Source organism: Pholcus phalangioides, unplaced genomic scaffold (assembly GCF_987345545.1).
Source record: "Pholcus phalangioides strain wild (caught in Gottingen) unplaced genomic scaffold, Ppha-v1.0 ptg000010l_1, whole genome shotgun sequence".
Taxonomy (NCBI): Eukaryota; Metazoa; Arthropoda; class Arachnida; order Araneae; family Pholcidae; genus Pholcus; species Pholcus phalangioides.
The window spans coordinates 14,778,219-14,791,042 of record NW_028301603.1 but is presented as its reverse complement, the minus strand read 5'-3'; the positions used below and the strand labels follow the sequence as shown (position 1 = coordinate 14,791,042).

Genomic DNA, 12,824 nt, shown 5'->3' with positions numbered 1-12,824 from the left:
TCAAGGTCCGTTATCGAGACGTCCACCCCATACAAGAACCTAAAACAAAAATAGATTATGATCAAATTAATTAATATAAACACATTATACACATACATACATATAGACAATCTCCGGGCAAATAGTTTTTGAACTCATCTCCATGTATTTATTCATTCATTAAAATATACACTTGAGTATAATATTACGACGCTTTTTTTTTAGAGCTCAATGACTCAAAACATTCTAGGAGGAAAGAAAATAGACATTTTATTTATTATTCCGTGTCGAACAGTTACATGCTATATACAAGAGAGATCTTATTGCGTCATTAAAGCAAATGCGAAAATAATCGCCTCCTTGAAGTTGGGGGGGTTCAAAAAAGGCATCAAGGTGTAACGAATACCTTTAAGAACGAACTGCGGTCAGACCACAACATGGAGAGGAGAGAGAGAGAAATATGGCGGTCAACTGCAATTATTTCCTATGGTGGATGGCTTTCAGAAAAAGATTCCTCTATGGACACGACACGCGTGTACGTGTGAGGGCTCCTTTTCTTATTCTTTTTTTTAAAAAAAAAAAAGGAGGTAAGAAAATATAAAAAAAGAATTCCTTACCACACACAAACCGTGACCAGAAACGGAAAGTTCTTCGGTTATTATTTACATTTTGTTGCTCTTCTTTTCTTGTTTCCTTACCTTCATTATCATGATCATTTCCTTGGAAGGCATATACTGTGTATATAAAGACAAGGAGGAGGAGGAGGAAGAAGAAGCGAGCTTCTCGCGTTGACGAAATATTAAATGTTTCTGAAAAAGGAGGGAGGAAGAGGAAAAAACCAGTAAATTATTTTTTCTCCCGCGTAAATTTTCCCGCCCCGTCATCGATCTGGGACGCGATTGGACGGGGATCGAGTCACGTGACGAGAGTCTTCAACGAATCGCGTATCTTCCTAGTCCGGTCGCAATGCATTCTGGGATGATTTCATTTGAATAAATTTCTACTTTAGTTTCGTATTCAAAGATTCCGCTGTGTGTTTGGCGCTTGTTAATCACGAATGTAAATTTTTAATTAAGGGCGGGGGGAATCGATTAGAACAGGTGGGTCTTCAATGCATGGCCCGCGGGCCTCGGGAGTTTTTTTGCCATGAGTTGGTGGCCCCGCGGGGTTCGGGGGAAGTTTCAGTTTGGTCCGCCGTGTCTGAAAGGTTGAAGACAACGCGGATTAGAATTTTAAATTTGTTGATTATATAAATTTTTCTATTGAATACCTCATGAAACCTTGTTACAACGATACTCGATATAACGATAAATCCTTATACAACCGGGCGGGGGGGGGGGTCGTCAATCATTCAGACACGGTGGGCCAAAATGAAACTTTTCACAGCAGGGCCGTCTTAAGAGCATCATGGGCCTCCGAGCCAAGTGATTTTTCTGAGGCCCTACCTGGGAAATTCTCAAAAAATTCTACTTCTCGTTTTCCTGAGGCCCCTCTTTTCTTGACACCCCGGGCTGTGCCCCTTGTGAGTCCATGCGTTAAAACGGTAGTGTTCTACAGAGCCCGCTGGCCACCAACTCATGTAATTTAGTGCTATCTTAATAGAAGAGACCAATGGGAGCCCCGAGTTATAGAAAGACAAAAATTAATTGAAGACGTATTTATTTTGAAATTATTTGCTTCATTAACTCTAGGATTAATCGTTTTTCAATATTTTCAACCATTTTCTGAAAGTGACCGGCGGGCCCCAACAAAAGTGCCGGAGACCAAATGTGACCCTCGGGCCATGCGTTGATAACGGCTACGGCCACATGTGGTCCGCAGGCTAAAGGTTTACCATATATGGCTTAGAGGGTGGATCGAAATGAATTTCTTAGCCTTCAAATAGCATTGAAATTAACAGATTTTGATTATGTTAACATATAAAGGTATTCTCTTTCGAAATTTTAATTTAAAAAAAATATTTTTTGCATTAAAAAATAAAAAAATTTTGGTCTTTTCCGGAAGGGGGGGGGGGGCATGAACCCCATGCCCTGCCCCTGCGTACGTCTTTGATCCCACCAATATGCGTTAGGAGGTAGAGGGCAGAGCTGACGAAATTTTGCTGACGTCGGGGGGGGGGAAGGGGAGTCAGAGTTTTGCTGACTTTTGCTGACTGGGGGTGTCAGAAATGGCAAAAAATTTGCTGACGTAGTACTTGAACGGTTCCTAAACCTCCTAGAGTATTAATGAAGTTGTTGCCGTGAAGCTACTTTCTGTGTAGTACACAAAAGTGTTGTCCAAAAAAACTATTTTACAGGGTGATTCACAACGAACTGAATATTATTTATCAGTTAAAATCGTCACACATACATACATACACACACGAACTTAAACATCCATATACTCTCTTGTCCTTCCTCTTCGTAGTGGTCCCCCGAGGGCCGGTTAAGAGGGCAGCCAATGCCCGCAAACGGGCAGGTACTGCCAGAAATCCCTCTAATAAAACACTTATAAATGCATTTGGCGGTGGTACCAACAACGCCATTTCAGAAGAATTACTAAAAAAATGAGAAAATTTTTTTTTAAAAACAGATCGAAATACCCAATTTTTTTTTACTTTATGTCAAGAATCACGACCGAATTATTTACTTGTGACATTTTTTTCATGTGAAGTATAGACATGCATGGGGTGGTCTATGCGTTAATGGTCTCACGTCCTTACAGTGATTCTCTTTTTGTCTCCCACGGATCTCTTACCGTAGTGAACATGCGGCTTCCCAGAAAGTTGAACAAAGAACCGCTTCGAAGACTGCACAGGTGCGCATAAATATCTCCAGCTTGCCGCGACGCCCCTGACAATGTTTGACGACGCAAACTTTTAGAATCACAGTCTTAAAACCTTAAGAAAACGAAATTGATGATGAAATATGAAGAGATGATTTTGAACAGCAATTTATATATATAAAATTGATTTTCTGTACGTCTGTGTGTGTGTATATATATGTTCTCTATATAGAAATCTACAATTTTAAATGGATCGTCACCAAATTTTGCATATACACCAAATGGGACCCGACTTGAACGATAGGCTACTTTAAAATTTTGTCAGAGTAGGGCAAATGCCCCAAATTGGCAAAAAACTGTCGGGCAACAATGGTTTTTGGGTCTCAACAATCACTTTCGGAACTTTTACTTTGGTTACCGTGGTTCCGTAGCAATGCGTTTCAGACGTGTATATGCTTTTACAATGGTTCGTCGCTTCTTTAATGCTGCCAGTGTTATGTATAATAGTTTATGCCTTTCTAATGATTTGCCACATTTCCAATACTCCCAGTAACGAAACGTTTTGAATGACGTCATAATCATCATCAACATCGCTTTGAGGGATAGGCAAAGGATGATCCCCATAGAAATCAGTGTTAAAATTTCCGATTTTACTGTATAAATGCGGAAATTTGGTGGGGGTTTTCTGTCACATCAATAATTTTAAAAATTGTATGGAATTCTCGATATTGAGTTCGCTTAGAGATATACGAAGCCCAGGGGATTAAATATGAAGTAATTAACCTGACCTACTTTTGAGTTGGATATCCATGTAATAACATTCATTTCAACTTTTTATTTATATCTTCTCAAGCATGAAAATTAATGTCTCCGTATCGTCTTTCGATATTCAACTGCATAAATTCATATAGTTTAGGATGTTTTAAAATTAGTTATGGACCCCGTAAAGTGCATCGAAAAAATTCCACAGCTGTAATTAAGCATTTTCGGAAGCTGAAACAGACAGATGTGGATAACTTGAAGTTCAGGGGGGGGGGGGATTGAAATACTTAGCGCCCCTTAAAAAAGAATAAATTCATTTCTGCGCTTCTTTAAATCTAGATTTGTTTCTTTCATGAGTCGCTCAGGAAGTCTCCATATTAGTTAACTTGAACGCGGTTTGTATGTCCGTCAAAGAAAGAGGGAGATATCACGTGATCCAAAATGTTTTATTAAAGAAAACCCGGGCAGCGCTGGGTAGCTGTTTTTGCTATTTTTGCTATATTAATAGCAAAAAACATATACATGATATTTTTTGAATACATATACATGATAGTGAAATTAAGCAATCGAGGGTACGGGGTATTGCAATGTGGCAGTACTTCTGATGGTTCAACGTAGTGTCAACGCAAATTCTACCGCAAGTCATTTGATACCGCATTGTTTGAAGCAGCATAACCTTGATGTTCCTCGCACCAAATAAAAAAAAAAAGCAAACTCTAATCCAATCCGAAGGTGCATAGGCACCCTGGAATGGTTGATAGCACCTACCGCAGCAAATCCGTCTGAAAAATATACAGTTGAATCCCGTTATAACGAACTTCGAGGAGACCAGAGAAATCACTTCGTTGTAACGAAATTTCGTTATAAAGGAATTCCAGATTTTTACATTGTTCCTATGTAAACTTATATGGAGGATTAGAAAAAGTTTTCGTTATAAAACGAAATTCTCGCTATAACGGTATTCGTTAAAACGGGATTCGACTGTAATATTTGTTTCTGGTGAAGTTCTGTTGATCACTCTCTAAAAACCCACCCTCTACCGCCTTTGCTACTGCAATTCCACCCTACATTCTATCGTCCAAAAAATGCTGGTTTTGGTATCTTTTATCCCCTCTTGAAGTTTGTCTCATGAATTTAGAATCACCCTGTATGTATTTATTTATCTAATCTATGTGTTTATATTTCGTTTGCTAGGATGCCAAGATCGAAATCCACTCTTCTCCAAAGAATGTCAGGAAGAAGTGGCGGCCAGAACACATGTGAAAAATCGAGAGAGAGAAATGCGTACATACTCTGAAGGCTCTCTGGCTGCGTTTTTTCCCATAATTATTATTATTTTTTTTATAAGGGACCGTCAAAGTATTACGTCATCATCGATGACGGGGGCGGGATCCGATTTGCTGACTTTTGATGACAGGGGGGGGGGGAGAGGGTTTGGATAATGCTTACGTCATCAACCACCCTTTATGAAAATATGAAATATTTTTAATGGCATCTTACTCGGTGCACCAAAAATGAGAAAAACCTTTCGATAGTTGGTGGGCACCTGAACTAACATTCCCCCTATTGATAACTGCCCTACAGAGCCTCTTTAGTGATCACTAAATGTTTCGCGGATCCAGGTCTCGGGGCCGCTGAAGTGCTCTGGAACTGTGTCACGCATCACTCAAGTGATCCGTAATTACATGCCGCGGATCACTTAAATAATCTGAGAATGTGCAGCGGTTAACTTGAGTGATATAGAACCGCACTGGGGGGCCACTTAAGAGCTCTAAAACTACGTCACATGTCACTCAAGGGATCTCTAAATCTGTCACGGATCGCTTAAGTGTTCTCGAACTGTGTCCTGGGTCATTTAAGTGATCTGAAAATGTGCCATGGGCCGCTTAAATGTTCTGTAATTGTACCACGGGACACTTAAGCGATCTGTAGATGTGCCGCTTGGTCCATTTTCTTACAAAATTAGGTTTGAGGAGGGTAGGCCACATCCAATAACTCCCCGGGGACATACTTGGTCCGCCGGTCAAGGGCCTTTATGCGATTTATCATTGTATGGCTTAGAGGGTGGGTCGCAATGAATTTATTAAAGATAAATTTTGAGTTCATATCCTTCAAATAACATTGAAATCAATAGAAATTGATTATAATAACATATACAGGTATTTTCTTCGAAATTTCAATTTAATTTCGTTATTTCCTTTATTTTGCATTAAAAAAATAAATTTTTGATCGTGGAGGGGGCTCGAGAGAACCCTATGCCTCCCCCCCCCTCCCGTGTACGTCTCCGATCCCACCAATATGCGTTAGTATTCAAAGGGGCAGAGCTGATGACGAAATTTCGCTGACAAAGGGGGGAGGGGGGGGGTCAAAAATGGCAAAAAAATTGCTTACGTAATACTTGAACAGCCCCTAAGCATGGTTTTTCCCTCAGGACCGTCATTTCAACTTCTTCCGGGGAGGGGGGGGGGGCAAATCACATGTACTCAATGTATGAATATATACCATTTTTAGTGTGCCCCTGCTCCCCCTAAATGACGGGCCTGTTTTCCCTCCTTATCTTCATCCTCACATGCTTATTTACACACATGGTACATTGGCGTACGCAAAGGGGGAGGGGAAAAAACGTAACCCCCCCCCCTCCTGAGAAGAAAAAAAAAATTGAAACCTCCCTTGAGAAAAGTCTGCGTACACCTATGAAAGGGTACATAGCAAACGGGGGGGGGGGGGGAGTATGGCATTTTAGTGGTGAACCGTTGATCCTAGAGGTACGCTTCCGAGTAGAAAAAGTTTCCAAATAACGTGTAGTACTCAGAATACAGTCGAATCCCGTTTCAACGAATACCGTTGTAGCAAAAATCTCGTTTTATATAACGAACACTTTTCTAGTGTCCCCCCCCCCCCCGTATAAGTTTACATAGGAACAATGCTAAGGAACCTGAAATTCCTTTGTAACGAAATTTCATTTTAACGAAGTGGTTCCTCCGGTCTCTTGGCTTTCGTTATAACGGGATTCGACCGTAGTATGTCATACATGTTGCAAGGGTTTGTATAGTTATTAGAATAAAAAAAAATATTTTTTATACAGTCCTCGTGCGCCGAAAACCCAATTAGGAAGTTGTTGTCCTGTCTCTCATGGTGAGAAAAAAACTGCACTTCACCTCAGCGGTCCAGGAGATTTTTTTCGGCACTTCGTTGGTACAGTTCGTACTGTATAGTGATGCGGCCCTATGTCGAGATGGACTGTTACCTGCGTAAAAGTAACGGAGACAAATACAGTAAAGGGGTCATTCAAGTATTACGTAAGCAGATTTTCAGCCATTTTTGACCCCCCCCCCAGCAGCTTAGAATATTTCATATCTTCAGAAAGGGGTGGTTGGTGACGTAAGCAACCTTTAAACCAACCCCCCCCAACAAAAGTCAGCAATCCGAAACCCCCCCTCGATGCTGACGTAATACTTAAATGACCCCAAATAAAAAATAAGTCTTAATCAATTCAGACCGTGAATAAGTTTTTTTTCAGAGCCAAAAAACCATGTCTTAGCGTGGCCTGGATCTAAAATTTCCGCGCGTACGCGTCATATCATTATTTTAGTGTGTTATTAAGTTTAAAATGGCAACTGGAACGCATCATCAAAGAAAAACAATTGTTATTTTTTATATGAATGCGCCATCTAGTATGTAATGGCTCTTAAAACTCCACAATGAATAGTCAGTTTCCATACAAAAAAACGGAAAATATATTCTAAATAACATAAATATAAATTTATAAAATCTGTTAACTTGTGATTTGATATAGTGGCAATTCCAATAAAAGTTAATGTTTTGAAAAGTTATAATTTATCAGAAATTAATATTTTTCTTCGTTGCTGTGTTTCACAGGCCGAATTCATCATTTAATTTGAGCGGTTAATTGATCAATTGTTAATCGCAGTCGAAGACTTTAGTTGAGTTGCCCAGCCGCTGTGGTGGTCGAGTGGTTATAGTGACGGACCCCACAGTGGTGGTCGGCTGAAGTTGGTTTTCTGTGGTTCCCAACTTCAAGACGCGAATGCGAGCCGATAAGTCTCGCCACCCTACAACGTTACAAATATTCAATCATTACACTTCACTCACAATTTGAAGTATAGATGACAGCACTGAAATATCATACATAACACTAGCTACACACTCAGACTGTTAGGTGTACACACTCACTTTGTTCCAGACTCTGCCACGGGGGCAACGGGATAAGTCCGGTGGCAGAGACCCTGGCGTTCATTCATTCATTAACGGTAGTCCCAAAAAAAGAAGTCATAATGTTTCCTAACAGGACATGGTCTTTTTCCAGAACAACCTCCACCGCTTCGAAATCCCCAAAGCCCTGACTGTAGATGCGGCGGAAACGAGTTGCATTAGGCCAGGAATTCAACACAGTGTAGCGGACGGGTGGTATATATAATACTGCAATCTCCCACTCCTGCAAGACTCCATATTCTCGGAAAGTTATTTTACGTGCTTGAGGATCGCATCAAATTCAGGAGACAAAAACCCCAAGGCGATGAAACTTAACTATTTATTAATAACGATTAACAAGGTTAAAAACATTTTAGGTTGTAGTTATAAAAACATGCTAGCAGCCAGCATCCGACCAGCCGGAAGGTTAAGTGTTGAAAGGCCACAAGCCAAAGCCATAATTCGTCTGACCGAGGTATAAGGCCACAAGAATAGTGACGATCTTCATTTTATAGCCGAAGATCGAAGTAGCGCATGCGCCGCTACATAACTCCATCCTCAGTCTAGTATAGACGATATTTGACTCTTTTTTTCTTCCACTCCTGGTTATGTAATCATGGCTCTTTGGTCGATCTCCTGGTTGAGCGTCTGACGTTGGTCGCTGGCTCGATGATTCAGACGAAGTCTTGACATCGGCAGGTATCATATACGCCGGTTTGATTCGATCTATATTCACCAATTTTTCTCCTGTATTGAAAAGAATAAAAAAGTTTTTAGCGAAACGTTTTTTTTACCAAAAATGGTCCTTCGTAAGGAGGTTGAAGAGACCTTTTAGTTGCACCGCGCCGCACAAACACATGTGAGCAAGATTTAAGTTCAGCTGGTACGTAAACTTGATGTGATGAGTGATGTTTAGCGGGCACTGGTTTCACTTTGCTCATTAATTGTTGAAGCTCAGGGGCATAGTCAGCTGTCTTTAGAGGATTTCTTGGTTCAACGACCATGTCCCCAGGTAGACGTAGTACAGTACCAAGAGTGATCTCAGCTGACGAGGCATTTAGGTCTTCCCGATGAGCTACTCTGAACCCCAGGAGTACCAGTGGCAAGGCATTCACCCAGTTCAAATCTTTGTGGCACATTAGAGCTTGCTTGAATGGACGATGTATCCGCTCAATCATTCCATTGCACTTTGGGTCGTATGAAGTTGTCCTAGCAATTTCTGCACCCATGAGCTTGTAAAGGGCACGCACCAAGTGAGACTCAAACTGTCTACCCTGATCGCAAGTGATCCTCAGTGGCACACCAAATCTGCTAACCCAATTAAACAGGAAAGATTTTGAAACTGTTTCCGCAGATATGTCAACAAGAGGGACCGCCTCAGGCCAGCGCATAAAACGATCAATAATTGGTAAGCAATATCGGTATCCCTGACAAGGGTAAAGGCCCCACTATATCTAAATGTACATTTGCGAAACGTTCATCAGGTGTTTTAAAACGCATCAAAGGAGATTTTGTGTGCCGGAATACTTTAGTCTCCTGACAAGAAATGCACATTCTACACCACAAATATTTTTGCTTATTAGGCCACACATATTTTGAAAAAATAAGATTTTTTGTAGTTCGAATCCCGGGATGGGAAAGAGTCGTGCAATGAATGAAAAACTTCATTTCTCAAAGTTGCGGGAACATAGGTTCGAGCTTTTTCATCGTCATCACAATACAACGAAATTTCCGAATCCGGAATTTGAACTAATACGAGTTTTACACCTGTTTTTTCTTTCCCACACAAAATTTTCTTTAATTCAGGATCTGACCGCTGCTCCCGCTCCCAGAACGATAGATCAGCGATCGATCCAAATTCTATCTCAGAAATCCTGGAAAACGAATCTTCGACAATATTGCTGTTGCCCTCTAAATATCTGATGTCTGAGGTAAACTGTGCAATAAAATCTAACTGTCGTGAACGACGTGGAGATGCATTTTCATTCTTCTGTTTCAAAGCATATACGAGGGGTTTACGATCCACAAATAAAGAGAAAATGATCTATCCTCAAGCATATGCCTAAAATGTATAGCCGAATGAGCAGAGCCAAAAGTTCTCTATCGTAAGTAGAGTATTTTTGTTGCGTGGATGTTAAACCTTTTGAAAAAAAAAAAAACCCCTAAAGGTCTAGGACCGTCTGAAGAATTTTCTTGTAGAACGGCATAGCAAAATTACTACAATCCGAAATGAGAGCAAGATTAGCTGATGGAAAAGGATGATATAACAAAGTTGCAGGGGCGTAGCCAGAAATTTCGTTCGGGGGGGGACCACTTTCATTTTGGGGGGGGGGGACCAAAGTGACAGAACAATGGATTTGGTCATCTTTTTCCCTTTTTTCGGTCATTTTCTCACATTTCGGGAGGGGGGGGACCAGACCCCCAAGTCTCCCCCCTCGCTACGCCCTTACAAAGTTGCATCGGCTAAAATTTATTTCGACTTCAAAAATGCGCATTTTTCAGTTTCTTCATTCCACTCGACAGTGCATTTGTTTTTGTTTTTTTCGTTTGAACCCATTAACAATTTATTTAGGGGCGATAAATATTCAGTAGCTTTTGGACAGAAACGTCTGTAAAAATTAATCATTTCCAAATATTGTCGAACTTCTTTAATAGTTTTAGGCTTGGGAAAATTTATAATGGCATTGAATTTTTTTTTTTCATCGGTTTAATTCCGTGACTATTAACTATATGTCCCAAAAAGAGAAATTCCAGTTTTGGCGAATTCACTTTTATCCAAATTAATAGTTATGCCATAGTCCAAAAATCTCCGAAACACCGTTTCCAAATGTTTTTGGTGCATTTCGACATTTTCACTGGCCACAAGGATGTCGTCCAAATACGGAAAAACATAATCCAGACCCTGGACCACCTCATTAATGAAACGTTGGAATGTTTGAGCGGATCCACAGAGCCCAAAATTCATAACGGGGAACTCAAACAGACCAAAAGGTGTAATAATGGCTGTTTTAGGGATATCGGGGGGATGAACCGGGATTTGATGGTAACCAGGTCCAATTTGGAAAATACTTTTTTGTTATATGTTTTGAAAATCTTGAAGGTAGGAAATTGGATACCTATGACTTGATTGGATTACCTACACTTGATTCAACCGTCTATAATCCCCTGTAAGAAATCAATCGCTAGTCCCTTTAGGAACCATGTGGAGAGGGCTAGACCAGTTACTGCGAGAGGGTCTGCAAAATCCCTTCTCCATCATGTACTCAAATTCCCTTTTTGCGATTTGTAATTGAGACGGATTCAACCTACGGGCTCTAGCTACATACAATAGAGGGTCCCTTAGTTGTTATATAGTGAACTTTTTGAAGATTTTCTTTGCGACTGGGCTTAGGATACAACTCAGTAATTTCTTTGTATTTGCTAAGCAGTGAATGATAAGGATTATCTCTAGAAATTGTTTTGATCGTTTGGATATGTGAAAGAAAAACCTGGCCTCTTGAGATGAATGTTTTTTTTTGGTTCCCTCAAACATTTATATATAATGTCCACTAATAGGCCGTAATGTGAGAGAAAATCGGCACCTATAATGGGTTTCGAAACTTCAGAGATTACAAAAGGCCATTGAAAATTTTGATCAAGGCCAAAATTACGTGCCAATAATTTTGAGCCGAATGTGCGTATTTTTGTTTCATTTGCAGCTATAAATGCGAGTTTCGCAACTGGTAATTTTTTTTGAAAGATACGAGAAACAGGGTAGCAGCTTACATCGCTTCCAGTATCGATCAAAAATTTCGTTTTGGAAATTTTTTCAGTTACGAAAAGCCTGCGACGTGTGTTCGCCGGTTTATCAAAAAGTTGTCGCAAATTTTTTTCCGGCGAAACTAGTTTTGAATCTACAAATGAACAAGGCAGGCTTAACGCACCTTGTTTGCACGATTTCCAAATTTTTTATGATACCAGCATTTTCCCCATTTTGGTTGAGAAACAGGATTTGTTTGCGCTGTATCAGAGCGAATATATACGCGCTTAACTGAATCCTTTTCCTTTCCTTTTCCATTTTCCTTTCTCAACTGAGCAATGCAAGACTCCAACCGGTCAGCTTGGTTTTGCAAATTATCCACTTTCTTACTTGAATGCGCTTTGTCAATTTTTGCGGACTCGTCGTCGACAGCCATGACTGCATTTTTCAGAGCATTCGCAAATTTTGTCTGCCAAAACAGCGAGTCTTGACAGTTCATTCTCACTAGCAGCTAGCAAAATAGACCAAGTGGTTGAGGGCAAACGATTCAACCATAAATTTTTTAGGAAAGAATTTTCAACTAAACCTTTCACTTAGACCCTACATTTCCCGTAAAAGGAATGACGGTTTTTTTCATCTCCCAATTCCAAGTGTTCTAACAAAGTTTTAAACTTTTTTGCTTGAGAGTCCTCAAACGTCGAAATTAAACGAGTTTTTAATACTAAATATATAAGGATTTTCCTGAGGTGGTCTGTAAACAGTATTGGTCGCGTGACTCGGTGTTTGCGGATCAAGAGCAGCTACTAAAGTGTGTAATTTAGTAATCTCACCCTTTATGCCCGACATAAAAAAATTTGCCTCTAATTGCGAGAAATACAAGCGCACATTATTGGGCCAGAAAGGGGGAATTTTAACTGAAACCCGATTAACCTCAAAATTGGAATTCATAGTATTAGCTTCGATATTGCCCATCAATTATGATATTATTCGACACGCCGGCCGTGGCATTTTCCTCGTTTGGCATTCTGCAATTTATCAAGGGGAAAAAAAATTCAAAAGCATAAAAATTTGAGTGCGCACCGAAAGTATTCACCAGCAACCAGAAATAAACGTTTTTTTACTCACGAAAGCAGGTTACAAACTTCACGGCAATCCAAAGCAGTTCATCGTGTAGGTTGTCAGGTCACCACATGCAGCGGACGGGTGGTATATATAATTTTAAGGAGACACCAGCGAATAAGGCGAATACACGAAAACAAAAATATAAAAGTCCCCTAATGTGCATTTCAACACCAATGGGTGCCGTCTTCGGAGGAAAATTTAACCACTAGTCACGCTGACCGAGTTTCTGACCACGACGTTTCAAAGT

The 12,824-nt window shown here is 40.3% G+C and overlaps 1 protein-coding gene across 1 annotated transcript; it reads right to left on the bottom strand.

The window, feature by feature from the left end:
- On the bottom strand, window positions 1-11,954 carry LOC149080971 (uncharacterized). Its single transcript, XM_089238273.1, has 3 exons — window positions 11,809-11,954; window positions 8,511-9,024; window positions 1-39 (listed from the first exon to the last, which is right to left on the bottom strand). The coding sequence occupies exons 1-3, from the start codon at window positions 11,952-11,954 to the stop codon at window positions 1-3; spliced, it is 699 nt and encodes a 232-aa protein (XP_089094399.1).
- Between the last annotated feature and the right edge of the window lie 870 nt (window positions 11,955-12,824).